Source organism: Neovison vison, chromosome 9, assembly GCF_020171115.1.
Source record: "Neovison vison isolate M4711 chromosome 9, ASM_NN_V1, whole genome shotgun sequence".
Classification (NCBI taxonomy): Eukaryota; Metazoa; Chordata; class Mammalia; order Carnivora; family Mustelidae; genus Neogale; species Neogale vison.
The window spans coordinates 33,865,313-33,885,667 of NC_058099.1; the positions used below are offsets into that span (position 1 = coordinate 33,865,313).

General features: G+C 40.6%; 1 protein-coding gene and 1 pseudogene across 1 annotated transcript in view; one reads left to right on the forward strand and one right to left on the reverse strand.

The window, feature by feature from the left end:
• Positions 1-12,083, reverse strand: part of DCAF10 (DDB1 and CUL4 associated factor 10) — a 41,545-nt gene extending 29,462 nt beyond the window's left edge. The window contains exons 1-2 of the mRNA XM_044265313.1: positions 11,533-12,083; positions 2,306-2,419 (exon numbers count right to left, since the gene is read on the reverse strand). Of these exons, the coding sequence (XP_044121248.1) occupies positions 2,306-2,419; positions 11,533-12,083 (665 nt within the window). The remainder of the gene's footprint in view (positions 1-2,305; positions 2,420-11,532) is intronic.
• LOC122917940 lies at positions 8,702-8,773 on the forward strand (annotated as a pseudogene).
• Positions 12,084-20,355: the final 8,272 nt, after the last annotated feature.

Consider the following 20,355-nt stretch of genomic DNA (forward strand, 5'->3'; position numbering starts at 1 on the left):
GATATTCTAGTTTTACTACAACCTGTCAAAATGTAGATTTATCTTTATTTAACCTACTTGACATTCTAGAGTTTACTTTGGTTCAAGGATTCAGGACCTTCTTTAATGCTAAAAATTCTCTACCTTTGTGTCTTCAAAAAGTAGTTCTCCACCAACCTTTGCATCTTCTTTTTCTGTAATTCTTATTATATACACACTGGAGTCTTCAATTAATCCTCTATGTATTTTAAGTACTCTTAGTATTTCTGAACCCATTAATTCTCTCATCAATGGTGTAAAGGATAAAATTGATCCCATCTTAAAAGTTTTTTTATATACCAGCATATTTTTAATTTCTAAGAGTTGTAGTTGGTTCTTTTCCACAGTAATCTGCTCTTGTTTCAACTCTTTTGTTTCATAATTTTAAGTTCTCTTTAAATGGAAAGTATCAGTTAACTTATTTCTTTCAACATCCTAAAAATGCTTTAAAGTTTCTTCCAATCAATGGAATACTATGCAGCCGTTAAAAAGAATAAGATCATCCCATGGGTACTAATATGGAATGATCTCTAAATGTTATTAAATGGAAAAGCCAAAGTATATAATTGTGTGTAGAGAATGCTACCATTTATATAAAAGTGTATGTATGTGTGTGTGTATATGCTTGTACATGCATAGACTATCTCAAAAAGGATAGCAAGAAACTGGTAATAGTGGTTGCCTCTGGGGAGGGGAACTGGGTGGCTAGGGGACAGAGGTGGGAGATAGACTTACTTTTCACTGTTTACCCTTTTGTACCTTTGAATTTTGTACCACGTGCATGTATTACCTAGTCAAAAAAAAATAAATAATTTATTTTTAAAAATAGTCTTTGTTGGACTACTCCATAAAATTAATTTCATCCAGAAAATATGCTTGTTTTAGTTGCTGAATTTGTTATGATATGAATATTAGATGTCTTCATGAGTTTTAGAATTTTGGTTATAAGCTTATTTTAAGAAAGGTTTTTAATCATTTTTTCCCTCTTTCCTATTTAATGGTTTTATCATTGTCCCAACTTGGATTTCTGAACCCCTAATCCATAGTTAGGCCTTAAAATGACATTAAGGCCTTCAGTTTCATGATGATATTGGAGGTATCAGACATAAACATTCAATCACTGACTCAGTACTGGCTTCATTCAATTCCTGGCCATGGGGTTGTGTCTTAATCAGCCAAAACCCACGGCGTCAGGTAGTGAATAACTTTTTCCTTTTTTCAGCCTTTCACAAATGGGACAGGCATTCTAGCTAATGCACTGTGTAGTAATTCTGACTCTGGTTCCTGCCTCTTATGAAGCACTTTAGTACTTTTGATTCTCGACAGGAATTAAAATTACTACACATCAGTACCAGACTCAAAACCCAGTGGGCCTTTGGTTTCAGCCCTATAACAGCTTGTGTTTGTGTTCCATTTCTAGCCCACAAAAACATATATATTGTTTCAAAGCCTGGCTATATCTTTTGTGCTATTTATTCTATTGTCCTGTGTGTTTAGAGCATAGAGGTTACATCAAAATTCAGTATATTGCTGTAACTAGAAGTAATTTCCCAGTATCTTTTTTTTTAACATTAGAAGTAATTAGTGTAAAAGGAATATAATCTTACTATAAAATGTTTAGAAAACAAAATTACTCATTATCCATTCATTCTAATCCACCCCATGTTAGCATTGAAAAATATTTCCTTATTTTCTGCATGTCATATTTGTAACAATTTTTATCATGTTTTAACATATATTGTTCCAAGCATTTGTCCATGTTGATATGTAGTCCCTGTGACCATCATTTTAATGACTGCATATTAATCCACCAAGCTGTTCAACTGTTATTTACTTCCCACATTATTGAGAATTTAAGGTGCTTCCAACATGCTTTTAGAAAGTTCTCTGTGCAAATGTGTTCTTTCCCCTCAACAGTTTGGATTTGAGGGATGAAGGTGAGAGAGGCTTAGCAATGGGACTGCCATAATTCTACACAGATCATTAGCCCAAAGACATTGCAAGACTATCATAATACATGGCTGAGGTTCATAATGATGACCCTGATATATGAAGAGAAAAGGTAAAATCATATGTAAGTAAAAAAAGGCATTTCAAAAAGATTCTAATCCAAAATGGTTAATATAGCAAGTTCTGTAATTAAAGGGATAAGATTCATAAGGGATAAAATTCACAAGTCATAAATTCATAGCACTGCTGGGCAAGAAATTACAAATTTTCATTAACTTCCAAATTAGAGTATTTTGTGTCATACTAATAAACTTTATTATTTCACTAAAATACTAACCTGATATTATTTACACAGTCTTCATGAGCTTCAGAAAGTGTTTTTATGTGCTTTGAAGATATAGGGTCAAAAAGCAGAACTTCGGTCTGTTCACAAGCAACAGTCAGCACCGACCTGAAAGCAAAGGACACATTTAGTTTTCTAGCGTTCTCTTATTATTGATATGCACACTTATAATTACACAAACTATAATGCATAACTTCCTTTTTGCCCACGTTAAAAGCAAGTATTTGTAAGACTGAAACTATCCGGACGCCTGTGTGGCTCAGTGGGTTAAGCCGCTGCCTTCGGCTCAGGTCATGATCCTAGGGTCCTGGGATCGAGCACCACATTGGGCTCTCTGCTCCGTGGAGAGCCTGCTTCCTCCTCTCTCCTTGCCTGCCTCTCTTGCCTACTTGTAATCTCTGTCTGTATAAATAAATTAAAAATCTTTTAAAAAAAAAAACTATCCTTTTTTTTTTTTTTTTAAGATTTTATTCATTTATTTGACAGAGAGAAAGCACAAGTAGGCAGAGCAGCACACAGATTGAGAGGGAAAGGCAGGCTCTCCACTGAGCAGGGAGCCTGATGCGGGACTTGATCCCAGGACCCTGGGATCATGACCTGAGCCCAAGGCAGTCACTTACCGACTAAGCCACCCAGGTGCCCCGAAGCTATCTGTTCTTGACAACAGTAGGAAATGGACTCTCAAAATTATGGTGGAGCAAAAACTGATACAGCTCAGGTTTGGAGAGTACCCGTATCTATCATGTGTGTACCTTTTTTTTTTTAAGATTTTATTTATTTATTTATTTGAGAGAGAGACAGTGAGAGAGAGCATGAGCGAGGAGAAGGTCAGAGAGAAAAGCAGACTCCCCGTGGAGCTGGGAGCCAAATGCGGGACTTGATCGCGGAACTCCGGGATCATGACCTGAGCCGAAGGCAGTCGTCCAACCAACTGAGCCACCCAGGCATCCCGTGTGTGTACCTTTTGATATGTGTATCTTTTGACTCAACAATTTTTTTCTGGGAATTTAATCTAAAGAAATAATCATTTATAAATACAAAGAAGCATATATAAAGATATACCTCACCATAATGAGAAATCGAAAGTGACCTAAATGTATGTGAAAGAAGGAATGATTGATCATTTAAGCCATGGTATGTAATACTCTGCAATATCATGCAATGTTTAAAAAGACAGGGATAGTTTCATGTGGATGTGAAAGAACTCCAAGACGTTTTTAAATTTTTTTATCTTTTGGAGAGAGAGAGGGAAATAGAGTGCGTGTGTGAGAGAAAGCTAGGAGGTGGGGGTGGGGAGGAGCAGAGGAAGAGGGAGAGAGAGAGTCCCAAGCAGGCTCCATGCTCAATGTGAAGCCCAATACAGGGCTCGATCTCATAAGAAAGCAAAAGCAAGAGTCAGATGCCTAACCAACTGAGCCACCCTGGCACCCCCAAAACATATTTTTAAATGAGGAAAGCTGGTTGTAAAAAGCATGCACCGATGAGGCAACTTAGGAGAAAAAGTCATATATGACAAATTATATATTTCTTTTTTTTTGACAAATTATATATTTCTTTATCAGTATCTATTATAATGTACTGAAAAGGGTTTGGCATATATCCTACCAAACCAGTTAGATACAATCAAACTTATATATTTTGTCCTTTATGCTTTTTAGTATTATCTCTTGGCTCAGCACTTTCCCATTACAAAGTTATATTATTATAAACGTTTTATAAGCCACACTTTGATTTCTGAAAATCAACTGTTTTTTATTTATTTTTAAGTCTTAGTTTTTTGTAGACACTGGTCTTTCGGATTCAGATCTAGCAAATGAAATCCTGAGTCTTGAAACTGTAGGCCTTCCCAATTTATAGTTCTAATAACACATGGAATTTGTATATTTAAGATGAAAATAGTGAGACAGGATTTAAAAAACAATTTTTTTTTTAACTTATCTCTATACCCAGTGTGTGGCTCGAATTCACAACCCAAGATCAAGAGTTACATGCTCTACCAACTGAGCCAGTCAGGTGCCCCCAAATAGATTTTTTTCTTTTTTTAAAAGATGTTATTTATTTATTTATTTGACAGAGAGAGAGAGCAGGAAACACAGCAGAGGGAGTGGGAGAGGGAAAAGCAAGTTCCCCACAGAGCAGGGAGTCCGATGCAGGGCTCGATCCCAGTACCCCAGAATCATGACCTGAGCCAAAGGCAGACACTAACAACTGAGCCACCCAGCGCCCCCACCCCCCGCAAGACAGAATTCTAAAAAGCCAAAAGTTTCTATTCAGAATAAACTTTTTAGATAAAGTGTGAAGGGGGAAAATCTAAATTAAAGTATTTTCCATATTTAGTAGTCATGAAATTGTCCTTTAAAAGGTGTCTGCTCTGCATAAACCCTTTTCAGAAATATCTGGACTTCGAAACTTGAGTATCTGAAGGACTTTTGTGCTAGTTGACCAGCATGAATAAAAATTAGTATCCGTTAATTTTAGAAGATAATAAACAGCCATCTCTTGTTGTTTCTCACAAGGTTTATGGAATGAACTTTACTCCTTTTTGTGCATAAAAGTGAATCAGGGGTGCCGCTGGCTCAGTCGGTTAAGTGTCCAACTCTTGTTTTCGGCTCAGGTCATAATTTCAGGGTTGTGAAATTTAAGTCCCACAGCAGGAGGAGCAGGGTCCTCTGTGCTGGGCATAGAGCCTGCTTAAAATTCTCTCTCTCTCCCTCCTCCTCACCATCCTCTACTCTCTCCCTTTCTAAAACAATCAAACAAACAAACAAAGTAAATGAATTAGTGATTCTGGGAGAGTCTTGTTAAGTAAGAGAGGTATAAAACTGACAGTCCTTTCTTTGTTTTAATACAATCTATTTTTGTACATGGCCTGATTTGTAACTTTTTAAAATGAGTATCATTTGTCCCAAAATCAAGCCTGTACTTTTCTCATTGGTTTGAAATGTGACCTTGATCACATATGCTGGTTTCTTTTTGGATGCTATATCCTATTCTATGCAATACCACCATACCATTTTAATTTCTAGAAGGTTTTATATATGTAAAGCAAGATGAACTTTGCTTTATGAACATTTTTTCGGATGGCTAATATTATACTTTCTTAATGTTTTCTGAACATTGGGGGTGGGTGGGGAGCTAATAGTATGCTTTGTCATCTAAATGAATTTTAGATATGCCATGTCAGATCCTACCAAAAAATCTTGTTCAGGGGCCGCCTCAGTGACTCAGTTGGTTAAGCAACTGCCTTCAGCTCAGGTCATGATCCTAGAGTCCCGGGATCAAGTCCCACATCGGGCTCCCAGCTCCACGGGGAGTCTGCTTCTCCCTCTGACCTTCTCCCCTCTCATTCTCTCTCTCACACTCTCTCTCTCAAATAAATAAATAAAATCTTAAAAAAAAAATCTTGTTCTTATTTTTACTGGGATGCACCGACTTTATAAATTTGGTAGAATTTATATCATTTAATATTGAATCATCCCACCAGTAACATGTCTACCTTCCCACATATTTGAGATTTTCATAGCTTGAGTATCTTAGCAATTCTTGGACCTTTAAACATCCTTATACATTTCAAATCAACTTATCAAGTTATGTACATACACTCACATACAAATCCAGCTATGATTTTGAGACTATGATAAATCTATAGAAGAGTTTGCATAGAGAGCACCTAGGTGGAATAGTGGGTTAAGTGTCTTGACTCTGGCTCAAGTGGTGATACCAGGACCCTGAGATCAAGCCCAACTGAGGCTCCCTGCTTACTGGGGAGTCTGTTTGTCCCTGTCCTTCTCCTTCTTCCCTCCGCCCATACCCCTGCTTGTGCTCCTCTGGTCTCTCTCAAATAAACAAAATCTTAAAAAAAAAAAAAGTTTGCATAGAATTGAGATCATTACAATAAAAAGTCTTTCAGTTTATGTCCATGGTGTGTTTTTATATACCGTGGAGATTTTCTCCATATGGGTCACACCTATCTTAGATTTATTCCTGGGTATCTGACACTTTTTTAATGCTTTTATTAATGTTCTTTTTAAATTTTTGCTTTCTTTGTTGTTGGTGTACAAAAATGCAAACTGGTTTTAAAATTATTTATCCATCAATCTTGCTATTTTAATACCTTATCAGTAGATTATTTTACGTCTTTTTTTTTTTTTAAGATTTTATTCATTCATTTGACAGAGAGAGTAAGCACGAGCACAGCAGGCAGGAGACGGAGAAGCAGGCTCAAAGAGCAGGGAGCCTAAGGAGGGGCTCAACCCCAGGACTCTAGAATCATGACCCCAGTTGAAGGTAGATGTCCAACAACCAAGCCACCCAAGCACCACTATTTTAGATTTTCTCTATCGATGATCATATTATCTACAAACAAATGCTTTTTTCTTTTTTAATACTTTTTTTGTTACTACACTGGGTTAGAACTTTCAGTATAATGTTAAATAGAAATGTTAATATTAGCAGGCACTCCTGTCATGCCTGATTTTCAAGAATACATTCACTGTTTTATCATTAAGTACAATGTTTGCTGTGCAGTTTGTTTTTCTTTTTTGGGGGAGGTAGATTCCCATTATTGGATTAAGGAAGTTCTACTTCAAAGTTGCTCGGTTTTTTCAGTAATGTATTTTCAATTGCATAAAACAGTTTTCCAAGATTTATTAAGATTACCCTATATTTTCCCTTCAATATGTTAATGTAGCTACTTACATTGTTTTATATTCTACACTTTTCATTTCTACCATATTGCTTAATTCAGTTGGCTAAAATCGTGGGCTCACGATTTCTGGCTTCCCTTCTTTTGCAGATGTCGGCCCTGCAATTTACTAACTGCCATAATTCTCCAATCCCTTCAAACATAAGCTTTTTATATCTTACATTAAATATTTTATATTTTTTCTAGCTTTTCTAATTATTCTCTGTTGAAGGGTTGGCCAAAACCATCTACTTTATAACTTCTGGAAAGCTACAATCTCTGCCTCTTGCATCTGAATATTGTTGGATTTATCTGAATGTTGTTCAGAATGGTAATTCTGAATATTGTTTACTTGGGGGATTCTTTTTTTTTTTTTTTTAAGACTTTATGTATTGAGAGAAATAGCACAAGTGAGTGGGGAGCAGTGCACAGGGGGAAGAACAAGGAGATTCAGCACTGAGAGAGCCAGAGGTGGAACTTGATTCCCCACAACCCAGAGACCACGACCCAAGCGGAAATCAAGTCAGGACACTCAACTGACTAAGCCACCCAGGTACCCTGGGGATTCTCTTGATCAGTATGTTTTTCATTTTTGTCTTTTCAAAGACAAAATTTTCTGCTGAGTATTTGTATTGAAATTCTACTCTTTGTTACTATATTTCCTTCCTTCTGCTTTCTTCAGACTTACTTTACTATTATAGATAACTTCACTATTCTCAATACCTTGAGATGGATACTTAGCTCATTAGTTTTCCTTTTCCAGTTTATTAATAACTATAATTTTTCTGGTAAGTATTTTTTATTTACATCCTACAAGTTTTGAGACATATGGTACTTCCATTATCATTTAATGTTAAATATTTCTAACCTCTGCTATCATTTCTTATTTGGCCCATATGTTATTTATAAATGTTTCTCAACTTGAATAAGTTATCTTTTTGTTATTCATTTCAAATGGTCACACTGTACTAAGAAACTGTACTTCCATGATAACATTTTGAAATGTGGCCTTTTAAGTGAAAAGCTGTAAATCTTCCAGCTTGTTTGGAAAAAAAAAAGCAAGCAGGAGATAGCTGTTACAGTGAAGTATGGTATTTTTTAAAAAGTTTAATATTCAATAGTAATAAAAATTAACATTATGAATAAAAACTTTAAAACATTTTCAAAGTAAACTAACCTATAGATTATATATGCCAAGTGATAGTTCTAAATTAAGTTGCTCATCAACTAATTTCCATTATTTATTAATTTTTAGAAACCGTAGCCATAATCTTTTCTTTGACCCAGATGCCCATGTCTGCACCAAGAAGAGACATAGGTAATTGCATAAAGCGCTTCCAAGAATGTCCACATTAATTGGTAGTCAGTAAGTAACTTGGAGTCTTCGTTAGTAAAAAAATTATTCAGCATCAACAGAACTGTTCATGGAACTAAATCCTCTTCTTTTTTTTTTTTAAGATTTTATTTATTTATTTGACAGAGATCACAAGTAGGCAGAGAGGCAGGCAGAGAGAGATGGGGAAGCAGGCTCCCTGCTGAGCAGAGAGCCCAATGTAGGGCTCGATCCCAGGACCCTGAGATCATGACTGGAGCTGAAGGCAGAGGCTTAACCCACTGAGCCACCCAGGAGCCCCACTAAATCCTCTTCTTTTAAGGTTTTGCTCAAGCAGAATTAAAATTTTTTAGCATTTATAATGCTTGCGGTTAAGACTATACTTTCAGGGATCATTTCTATAGTTTGTTACTAGGGAAGTTTCTCTGAACTTATAATGCTTGTGGTTAATTTTATATATGAAACATGTATTCAATTATATTAATAACTAATCCACAAAAATAATCTGTTGATGTATCAGGTTTTATTATATCAGACCTAATCCTTCAGCCCAGATGAGATGTAATGTAATACAAAAGTTAAGAGCAAGCCAGGATACAAATCCTTCATGTTTAATGACCTTTCTGCTTCTGTTTCCTCAACTAAATGTGCTGGGTACTGAGATTTATGTTGGCGGTCATTTTCATTAACAAAATTAGTGTTAGGATGCCTGGGTGGCTCAATCAGTTAAGCATCTGCCTTTGGCTCAGGTCATGATCCCAGGGTCCTGGGAATGAGTCCTGCATTGGTTTCCTTGCTCAGTGGGGACCCTGCCTCCCTCTGCCTGCTGCTCCCCCTCTTTGTACTCTCTTTCTCTGACAAATAAAATCCTTAAAATAAAATGAGTGTTACTGACACCTATGATGGGCAGGTATTTAGTGGGTTTTAGCAAACTTATTCCACTAAATAATGGTGAAATTCATTAATAATGATAAAATTATGGATCTCCATCCCAGAAGTGATGACATCCATACATCATCCCTATAGGCCCCATTCATTTGCTGTGGATTCTTTTCAGTCATGGAAGTGCACATTATGCCAAGAGAGTTAATTTGTGCCAGCAGTAGTGTTATTACTTTCATCTGACTGCCCTGTTCATCTGTCTGGATCTCCCCAGAGGCTGCAGTTCTCACAAATGACTATGTAAGAATGACCAGGAGGGTACTTGTGAAAGGCAGACAGCCCCACACTGAGGGAACCCAAATGGTCACTGGGCATTTGCTAATGTGTCATGAGTTTGAGCCCTACACTGTGTGTAGAGATTACTTAAGTAAATGAATAAAACCTTTAAAATATAAAGAAATAAAGAAAAAACATATACACACAAAAAATTCCTTGGATAGCCATTTAATCTCCGGGATTACAAGTGATGTTTAGGTCCTTTTTGCTCATTTATTGCCTAGGTTTTCTAAAGTATGTATCAATTGCAAATTAAACAATATTGAATTATTATTATTTACATTACTAAACTATTTTAAGTACCAGAGTACCTAACTACTTTTTACAAAACTGTCTGTAGGGGATAGTAATTGTCCAGATTCAAACAGAACTATCAGTAATATATTCCTCATTCTAATAGCACTGGCGATGGGAATTCTTTCTTTAGAACTCATTCTACTCCTCTCATCATGTACCGAAAATCTCACTTCCAAAGAGTAGAAACAGCTAGCTACTTCTGAAAGCCTGACAGAACAGGTAGTAGGATGGGAGGAGAGGAGTTGGGATATGGAGAAGAAAGGAACCAAATGTTTATCAGGAACAGATTCTTGGTACTTTGAGGAGCTTTAGGAACAGGGTTTTGTTGGAGAGAGAACTGGGGAGGGGATGTTACATGAATAAACTGCAGTAGTTTCTCCTCCCTTACCTGTATTCAGCTGCACATTCATTGCTACAGGTTCCACACAACTGCTGCAAGTAGAAACCCCAGCACCAAGTTTAATTACGAAGATGCATATGCATAAGTGAGATGAAGTATGACATAACTTCTCACCATGATTTCATATTCTGCTAATTTTCTCCTTTCTCAGCATATTTCAGGTTCTTCTTTAGCAAAATATATTGCTTTGTTAAGCCATCATTTTTCAGCTTCTCTAACATGACATAGTGGCCCTTCAACCACAGGTTCTTTGACACACTATTTCCTCCATCTGAAATACTTCTATCCCCTCCCCCACCCTATCTTGGTTAATTCATCTTCTACTCATTTTTTCTGTTTTTGGTTAAATCCATTTCTTCAGGGAAACCTCAAACACCCTAGTGTACAACCAGTTCCTTCAAGCCTTTATCTCAGTTTATAAATATACATTATGAAATATTTAGTATGGTTATTAATATCTTGTTGAACCAATAAATTCCAAGCTTAATAAAAGTGGTGCCATTGATTGGTTTTGCTCACCACTGCAACCTCCGCATCTGTAACACAGCAAGTGCTCAACACATATTTGCTGAATGAGAGAATGAATAAATGAACTAAGCAAATGACTAGAATCCCAAGTCCTTGATCAGGTAAGAGTTATACTGTCTTCTCAGGGTAGCACTGTGCATAAATGTTTTCCTTTGTTGTTGTTCGTGTACTCAGCAAAGTTTTAAAAATACACATTATTCTGGAATTCCCCATAACACAAAGTAAACCGAGACCAAACACAACTATTTAATCGGCCAGGAAAACGACTGGACACCCTAACAGAAGCTCGTAGTCTAACCACATCATAAGACACCTCTCAGTATCCTTCGGGGGCAGAGGAACGCACACTTGTCAACCCTCAAGGTAAGTCAGGCACAGAGTACATGGAACCTGCAGGCTTCCTACGCTTGCCAGCAGCTTCGCTGAGAAAAACGCAATCCCGGGATGACAGGGAAAGAATAAGTAATTACTCAGAATGTATTTGCTGGGTATATGCTGTGTACCAGAGAAGCCTAGCTCTGGCTTGGCTCTGGCAGACCTGCTGGGTGGCAGGCCCTAGGCATTTCTGCTTCACAGAGGCGCACAAGTGAGTCCCGGGCCTGCCTACCTCCAAGGGCCGGGCCGGGACCTCCAACAGCCACAGAGCGATTCAGAAAAGTGCTGGGGTGCCTGCAGGCCGGCTGCCCCCAACCCCGACCGCCGCCCACGGGCAGCAGGGGCAGGCGGAGGCGGGTCCCCGCCCTCCGAGGGGCCGCGCTTACCCGTCGGGCGAGTACTCGAGGTTGAAGACCGCGCCGTGGGTGCGGGTGCTGAGGTACACCGAGTCCGCGGGATGGATGGAACCATAGAGGTTAGTCATGGTGCGGAAATTGTCCCGCGCCGGGTCCACGAACAGTCCGCGGCCCAGGCTGCGCTCTCTCAGCCACCCGAACAGCCGGGCTCCGGGGCCACCAAGGCCGGCGCCGAGGCCGTGGCGGCCCCGGCTCCCGGCCCCGCAGTCTGGCCCGGGTCGCCGGCGCGGCGGGGAGGGTGGTGACAGCTCTCCCTGGGCGGAAGCAGCTGAGGAGTCTAGAGCTCCAGGCGGACCGAGCTCCCCAGCGCGCGCGGGCAGGGGCAGCGAAGGTGCTCCGGGGCGGCGAGGGCTCCGGGAGGGCGACGGGGGAGGGGCTGCGTCAGCCCCGGGCTGCGGCGGCGCGGGCGGGGAGGGGAGCGGCCCGGTGGCTGCCACCTGCCCCGCACGGGGTGCCGGCTCCTCATCCCCCGTTGCGGCCGTCCCATCCCCTTCGGGACTACCGGGCCCGAAGGTAAACATGACCAACGCACCCGCCCCCCGCTCCCGGCCGCAGCCCCGCCGGCCGACACCTCAGCTCTCCCGCTCCCGCCGCCACTTCCGGCGTGCGACCGCCTAACCCCGCCGGCTGGGAAACACGCGCCGCCCTTGGCTACCATCCGTTGGGGACCGCGAAAGCGGGGACACCGCCCACCGCGGATGCTTTATCCCATAGGGACCTTGACCGGCAATGACCAGCTATATTTGAGCGCCCTGGAGAATGCCCAGGGCTCGGGCTACACGGGGCGGTGGCACCATTCGGGCACTCCTGGGACAGTCGGTAGTTGTGAGTCATCGTAACTGCGTGCCTGGGGACGAGTGGGCCTGAAGAGTTAAAGGGGTGAACTATGATAATGTTATCCCCAACTTAGGCTAAGGTCAAAAGGGGTTAGAAGTTACCATACTATGTGCAGGGCCCACAAAGTAAGTGGCAAGGTGTACTGCCTACTCCGGCTGGAAGTCTAAGGACTCAGGTTCACTACTGTGCTAAAAGCCTAGGCCTGGGACGCCTGGGTGGCGCAGTTGGTTGGACGACTGCCTTCGGCTCAGGGCGTGATCCTGGAGTCCCGGGTTCGAGTCCCACATCAGGCTCCCAGCTCCATGGGGAGTCTGCTTCGCTCTCTGACCTTCTCCTCGCTCATGCTCTCTCTCACACTCTCTCTCTCTCAAATAAATAAATAAAATCTTTAAAAATAAATAAATAAATAAAAGCCTAGGCCTGGGACACCTGGGTGATTCAATCAGTTAGGTGTGAGGCTCTCTATTTCAGCTGTCCTGATCTCAGGGTGGTGGGATCACGCCCCTCCCTGGGCCCTGGGCTCAGCAGGGAGTGGATTTTAGTTTCTCTCTCTGCCCTTCCCCCTTGCTCGCTCTCTCTCAAAAAAAAAAAAAAAAAAAAAAAACTTAAAAAAAAAAATAAAGGAAAAATAAACACCAAGTCTATACAGGGCCTGGAAAATGGGTTCTATTGGTGACCCCTAAGTATCTATCCAACTCCCAGCTCCTGGCCAGTAGGTCAAGATTTTATAAGGCTCCTTCCTCTCCTCAGGAAAAAGCATATATCCAGCAGGAGGAGTCACTGAGTGGAGCTGGAGACCTAAATCAAATCAACCTTACAAACAACAGAGCCCAAGGGCAAACCCTGCTTATATGTACCTGGCAGGGCACAGAGGACATGAGAGATGCAAGGCCCTTCACCACTGCTGGTAAAGATCAGTATACAGAATTCGTTTGTTTTAAAAAATAATAATAATAAAAAAAGAGTTAACAGGATCTGGGGTGGTTCTTGGGAAGGGAAGGAGTCTTCAGTAAAGGAAAGCTTGAGATACAAGGAAAGGTAGTAGAAGAACGGACAATTCTTCTAGGCCTTGATCAAGAGCTATGTATCAAGAGCTATGTTGTAGAAAGCTCACATCTGATGACTGAGGATAAACCAAAGATCCTCCAGGATCTTTGCAGGAAGAGCTATCCTGTGAGGACAGATCTGAAGGATCTCTACAGTAAAGGAATGAGATTCAGAGGGCTGAACATTCAGCAGGTCTTCCCATCAGGAAAGTTAATAGTTCTTCGGCTCTCTAGTCCATGAGCTGAATGAAAAAAGGGCAAGAACCAAGCATCTTTAGTTCAGAATAGCAGCCATTCCTCTGGAGATATTCTCCATGTTGCCCCCACAAAAACTTAATAGAGGTCCTCTGCTTGACCCCGAAGTTATGGCCAGTGGCTGAAATTTTATGCTCTATAAAACACTGAACATTCACAAATATTATTAATTTTTAATAGGTAAAATAAAAATTTTTAAAGGTTACATATTACAAGGTATTTAAGATGTAATTCCAACAGAAAAACACAAGCCCTGCAATGAAACTTTGTGCTGCCTCAAGAAAATCAGACTTCACAGTTGAGGCAATTTGAAATTAACACAGTATAGTTACAAAACTGATTAAGGAATGTTCACTAACAATTTAGAGAATCTGGAAGCCAAATGGGAAGAAAACATTTTGTAGGTTTGCATGTACCTCTATCAGATAATGAGAATTATTCTTAAGAAAATAACCAAAAAAGACAGTTGCAGCTGTAACACAGAATGAGACATTCAGTAATGCCAAGGTTTTTTTTTTTTCTTATGCTTCTATTCAAAATGTGAGTCCTCACTTAACAAGTATTTTTTGCTAAAAGCTAAAATAATAAATTACCATAAGGACTAAAATTCTATTGAGATTATCATGACTTTACAACCAACCCATCAGCAAAATAAACAAATAAAATAAAAATTTACTGGAAGTTAACTGAGAAGGCACTAAAGATGGATTAACTCTGACTGCTCCTATTTACCCACTGTCTTTGAGAGCCTTTATTTTTTTTAAGATTTTATTTATTTATGTGACAGAGGGAGAGAGATCACAAGTAGACAGAGCAACAGGCAGAGAGAGAGGAGGAAGTGGGCTCCCCGCTGAGTAGAGAGCCTGATGTGGGGCTTGATCCCTGGACCCTGAAATCATGACCTGGGCCGAAGGCAGAGGCCTAACTCACTGAGCCACCCAGGCGCCCCTTGAGAGCCTTTAAATACAACCATGTCGTGTTAACAAGGAACTGACTGCAAATTACAGTCCATATAGACCAATTTCTATGTAACACTATTTTCAAATGTTAAAAAATTCTCAACTTCAACAGCTCAACTTCATAGATATCAGTTCATCAGGAAAGCATCCTCTAAACGTCTTTGCCCTAATGTTCCTTTTAGATCACAACACAAGGAAACAACTGCCAAACATTTCCCGTAGACCCAGGTATCACATGTCCCTGGATACTCCAACACTTTAGGATCTATCTCACTGAGCAGGCAGGGAGCAAATTCATTTACTTTCTTCCCTATCCACTGACTAGATGTTTTTTTTTTTGTTGTTGTTGTTGTTTTATTTATGTGACAGAGATCACAAGTAGGCAGAGAGGCAGGCAGATAGTGAGGAGGAAGCAGGCTCCCTGCTAAGCAGAGAGCCCGATTTGGGGCTCAATCCCAGGACCCTGGGATCATGACCTGAGCCAAAGGCAGAGGCTTTAACCCACTGAGCCACCCAGGCACCCCTGACTAGGTGTTTTTAAGCAATTACTTCCCCAGTAACGTAGTATGCCTGAAATACAAACATATACCTTTCTGTTTAGGCTGTTATACTTTGGGAGCAGCAGCTGATTTACTCTTGGTATCTTTGACATCATTGGTTCTGCCCATCAAACACAATTCTTTGCTGTGAACAAGATCAACAAAATGAGCAAGGCAGCTGGACATGGCAAATAAAGCTGAAATGGCAGTGATAATCCCAAGCATCTTCTTAACTGAATCCATGCATCTCTAGCTTTTTGAAATGGTCATCTGTTATGTCATCAGCTTGGGAAATAGCAAGTGCCAATTCCAGCACTGCCTTCTCCTGAGCAGGGAGGTCAGACTTTCTCCAGATCACATGGACCTGCAAGAGAATACTGTCAAAAGCAGAATCTCTGTTCATCATAATATAGCCAATAAAACAAAAGGTCTAACAAAATGAGAAAACCCAAAGTTAGAATAAAGAGGCAAAGTCAGGACAAAATAAACCTTCCAATGGAATATAAACCTGAAACTCTGGCTCAGCCCCACCTCTGCCAATAAGTCTTCTTTGCTCACTCCAATTACAAGCATGTCTTGCTCCTCTAAATACTTAAAGCACCAAAAATCTCAGACCCAAGACTCAGACACTCTTAAGTACATAAGGACCCCAAGTCCATACTTGTTCTTATGAATCAAGAGAAGCTCAGATAATTATCCCTTTGTCCCCAATTAATCCAAACAAGACACAATATTTGCAAAATTAATAGCTGACACTAAGCAACTACCATGTGCTAAGAATGTGCTCAATGTTTCATATTCATTATCTTCTTATAAAAATCCTAGGAAGCACTATTTTTATTATTGTCCCCATTTTATTGGCAAAGAAACCAAAGCTCAGAGAATAATTAAACCAAAAGACATTTCTTAGAATTTAGGTTTTACTGATTTCCTACCTTTACACAGAAGGCCTGGTGATGCTCATTTTTCTTTTCTTTTTTTTTTTTTAAAGTAGGCTCCACACCCAGCATGAAGCCCAACATGGGGCTTGAACCCATTACCCTGAGATCAAGAACTGAGTTGAGATTAAGAATCAGAACTTTTTTTTTAGAAGTTTATTTATTTTTATTATTTTTTAAGATTATTTATTTATTTGACAGGCAGACATCACAGTAGGCAAAGAGGCAGGCAGAGGCGGGCGGGTTGAGGGGGGAGCAGGTTCCCTACTGAGCAGAGAGCCAGAGCAGGGCTTGATCCCAGCACCCTGAGATCATGACCTGAGTCAAAGGCAGAGGCTTAACCCACTGAGCCATTCAGGCGCCCCAGAAGTTTATTTATTTACTTATTTTTAATTTTTAAAATTAACATATAACGTATTATTAGCCCCAGGGGTACAAGTCTGTGAAGCTGAAATGTTTACACACTTCACAGCACTCACCATAGCACACACCCTCCCCAATGTCCATAATCCAAACCACCCTCTCCCTAACCCCCTTACCCCAGTAACCCTCAGGGTTTTTTTGTGAGATTAAGAGTCTAAGAGTCAGAAACTTAACCAGCTAAGCCACCCAGGTTCCTGGTGCTCATTTCTAAGAATTAAATTAATAAGAAGCCTTGATATTAGTAAAGTACTTTGTTAAGTTCTTTCATATACCTTCTCCACAACTCTGTAAGGTAGGTAAGGCAGATATCACTATCTCCAGTTTACAAATAAGGAAACGAAAGCCCAGAGAGGTTGAGTGACTTGGCCAAGGCCATACCAAAAGAGGCAGCCTTGGAATTTTATTTGGGTTTTCAATATATTTCCTAATGGGATGTTATGGCAGGCACTATTGGCTGCTACCCAACAGCCATTTGTTCCCTCCTCCCTTGACAAAAGAACCTGGATATTGTTCAGATATCAAATTGCCACCAGTTTCAGGCAAGGTTAAGTCCTTCTCCAGCCCTAGTGGGTGAATCCTGATTGGTCTAAACCAATTATGGTTATTCTATTCCAATTCTCGGTGACTGATCTAGGAATGGCCATGTGACACCATCCTGCCCAATATGAAACAAGGGGAAATCAGCTGGGAGCTTTCTTCTCTTGCGAAAAGAATATAAGGAAGAGGTACACTCTCCTACCTCCTTTCAGAGTTGTGGAAAGATGTGATGTTTCCTGCTGCTATAGCCATCTAGTGACCAGAAGCAGCAAATATGAGCCCAGAGTCATCACACCAAGGAAGACAGAACCAAAAAAATGCTCAGAACCTCATTCTGTTATATCACTTAGCCACTGGATTAAACAACCCAGAAATCACCCTGTCTCTGGATCTCTTGTTCTGTGAGACACTGAACAGTCCTTACAGTTAACAACTGGATTGGATTTTCTGTTACCAGTAGTTGAAAGCACTCTAATAACAGATGCTAACAGTTCATTACTGGGCCAGAGGACATAGTATAAAGAACCATATCTATCAGCCTGGGGAAGGAATTGGGGAAATGGTGGGGAAGTGGAGAGGTATGGACAAGTGAGAATGGTACTGGGGGAGAGGCTGAGGGCTCTAAACGTTTCCCACCACAGCAGGTAGGTTTTTATTCTTTTTATATAAAGGATTTCTATACAAGATTTTGTTTGGGGAAAAAATCCTCTAAGTTCTATCACCAAGTTTGAAAAACAGAAGCTTATAGCAAATGTCTATGCTCAAAGAATGGTCTTATAATTTGGCAACATAGAGCACCAGCTTTAAAAAGCACCCTAAGGAAATAATTCAGGGATGTTCAAAAATATAAATGTATAAATACCTGTTACAAGTTCTAAATGTCCAAGACTGAGAGACTGCTGAAATAAATTAAAACAGCTCTATTATACAATACTATATTATGTAGCCACTAATTATAATGATGCTTTGACCTAGAGCATGTCCATGCTAACATGATCTCATTTAAAAAAAATTACATGTATGGGGCGCCTGGCTGGCTCAGTCAGCAAAGTGTGTGACTCTTGATTTTGGGATTGTGAGTTCAAACCCCACGTTGGGTGTAGAGATTACTTAAACAAGGAAATAAACTTAAAAAAAAAGTTACATACATAGATATACACAAAGAAAATGAGGAAGAAAACACATCAAAATGCCAACAGTGGCTGACCTGGGTAGAAGCAGATAACTTTTATTAATTTTGAGTTTTCTGCTCACTTAATTTTTCTTATTTTTTCAACATATAATTATAGGAAGAAAAAAGGCACCTCTCACACTTGTTTAAGCAGCTAGGATGTATCTCAGTGGGTCTATCTCCACACCATATTATAGTGCTAAAGGAAACTATAAACAAACCTCACAAGTGGGCAGTAGACTGAGTAACAAAGAAGAGTTCCCGAACTAAAAGCCTGTTCCTAAGAGGGAAAAAACCATGTCCTGACTGGAATACCACTAGAGCCCAAAGGAAGGTTCTCTGTCCACAGGAAAACTTGAGCAGACCAGGCAGCCAGTTCCAGGGCTTCCACTGCAGCTGACAGTCTGCACGGGCCGACTCTCTGTAGAGGGGAGGATCTCACCTTCTTTTCCACCTCCTCTATGAGCTCTACATGTCCAAAAGGCAGGTCCTTTTTCTAGGGAGTGGGGTAATGGCTGATGGGTTTGGACTTCTCTTCCTGCTCTCATAAAGGCCCAAGTTCAGGATCACCACAGGCGACTTTTCCGAAAAGCTATCTGTCACAAGGTGAAGATGAGACTGGAAGAGAAAGACAGGTTTGGTGGGCTACTGAAGGACTGGCTTGGATGGCTAGTCTGTATACCTGGGCCTAAAGGAAAGAGGGCAAATAGGTTTTACAACTCCCACTGATTCTAAATCCCCTAACTTGACCGATCATGAAAAGGATTCTGGGCTCAATAAGAGACAATCCTGTAATCAGTTACTAGTGTCAGACATAGGTAGGCAATATGAGGGCATAGTTGCCCAAGTAACATTATTTGCATAGGTTAGATAAATGTTTGATCCTGGGTTCAAGTACAGAACTGATTCAAAGTCTATGTTCTTCCTGCTTTGTAGTCTTGTCTCTTGAAAAAAAAGTCTAACTTTAAAAATGTCAAAAACGGGGTGCCTGGGTGGCTCAGTGGGTTAAAGCCTCTGCCTTCGGCTCAGGTCATGATCCCAGGGTCCTGGGATCAAGCCCCACATTGGGCTCTCTGCTTGGCAGGGAGCCTGCTTCCTCCTCTCTGCCTACTTGTGATCTCTGTCTGTCAAATAATTAAATAAAATTTTTAAAAAATGTCAAAAACTAACAATATTCTAAAGAACAGGAAACAAACACATAAATTTGAATGGGGAGCCCCTTTGTGTCTTTTGCCACACAAAGCTCTAAGACGGGTACTTTTCTGAAAGGCCAGTGTGGTCAGGTTACCTATGAAAGAGTGTAATCAGATAGCCTGGGTCCGTGGATCCAAACTCTGACTTTTTTCTAAAGATTTTATTTATTTATTTGACAGAGAGAGATCACAAGTAGGCAGAGATGCAGGCGAGGGTCGGGGGAAGCAGGCTCTGTGCCGAGCAGAGAGCCCAATGCGGGGCTCGATCCCAGGACCCTGAGATCATGACCCGAGCCAAAGGCAGAGGCTTAAACCACTGAGCCACCCAGGTGCCCTTCTGAATCAATAATCTTTAAAATAAATAAAAAAAATAAAACCCTTAAACTCCAAGTCACTCTACAATCTCAGGTCTGGTCCTCCTTTTCCCCTAAACACTTATAAACATTTTCATTGTGAACCTCTGAAAAACCAGAATACTATTAAAAAGAACAACTTCCCTTTGAGGAAAGCACCATACCGGGCTTACTGGTAGTTTTGTAGGCATTGTCTTGGAACCTTAACTTAGTATTAACCACTGTATCTCTCTCCACTGGGGCAGCGGGGTTCAGCTACCATGCGAGAAAGTCAGCTCAGTAATGCCATGTGCTCTTCAAAAGAAGATGAATGTGGAAGTTTAAAACAAGGCCTGCTGTTAGCCTAATGAAGCAGCAAGAAACAGGACTATGTACTAGCACAGCAAGGAGGTGCTTCATGTGACCATGGGTGAACTTTGAGAAAAGAGCCACTCTGCCCCCTTACAGTTATACTGGGCACTAAGCTCTGGCAGTCATCCCTGAAGGTCAGACACCTCTGAGACAGTGGAAAGGCAGGCTTATCCTTGATTCTGGGCACTCTG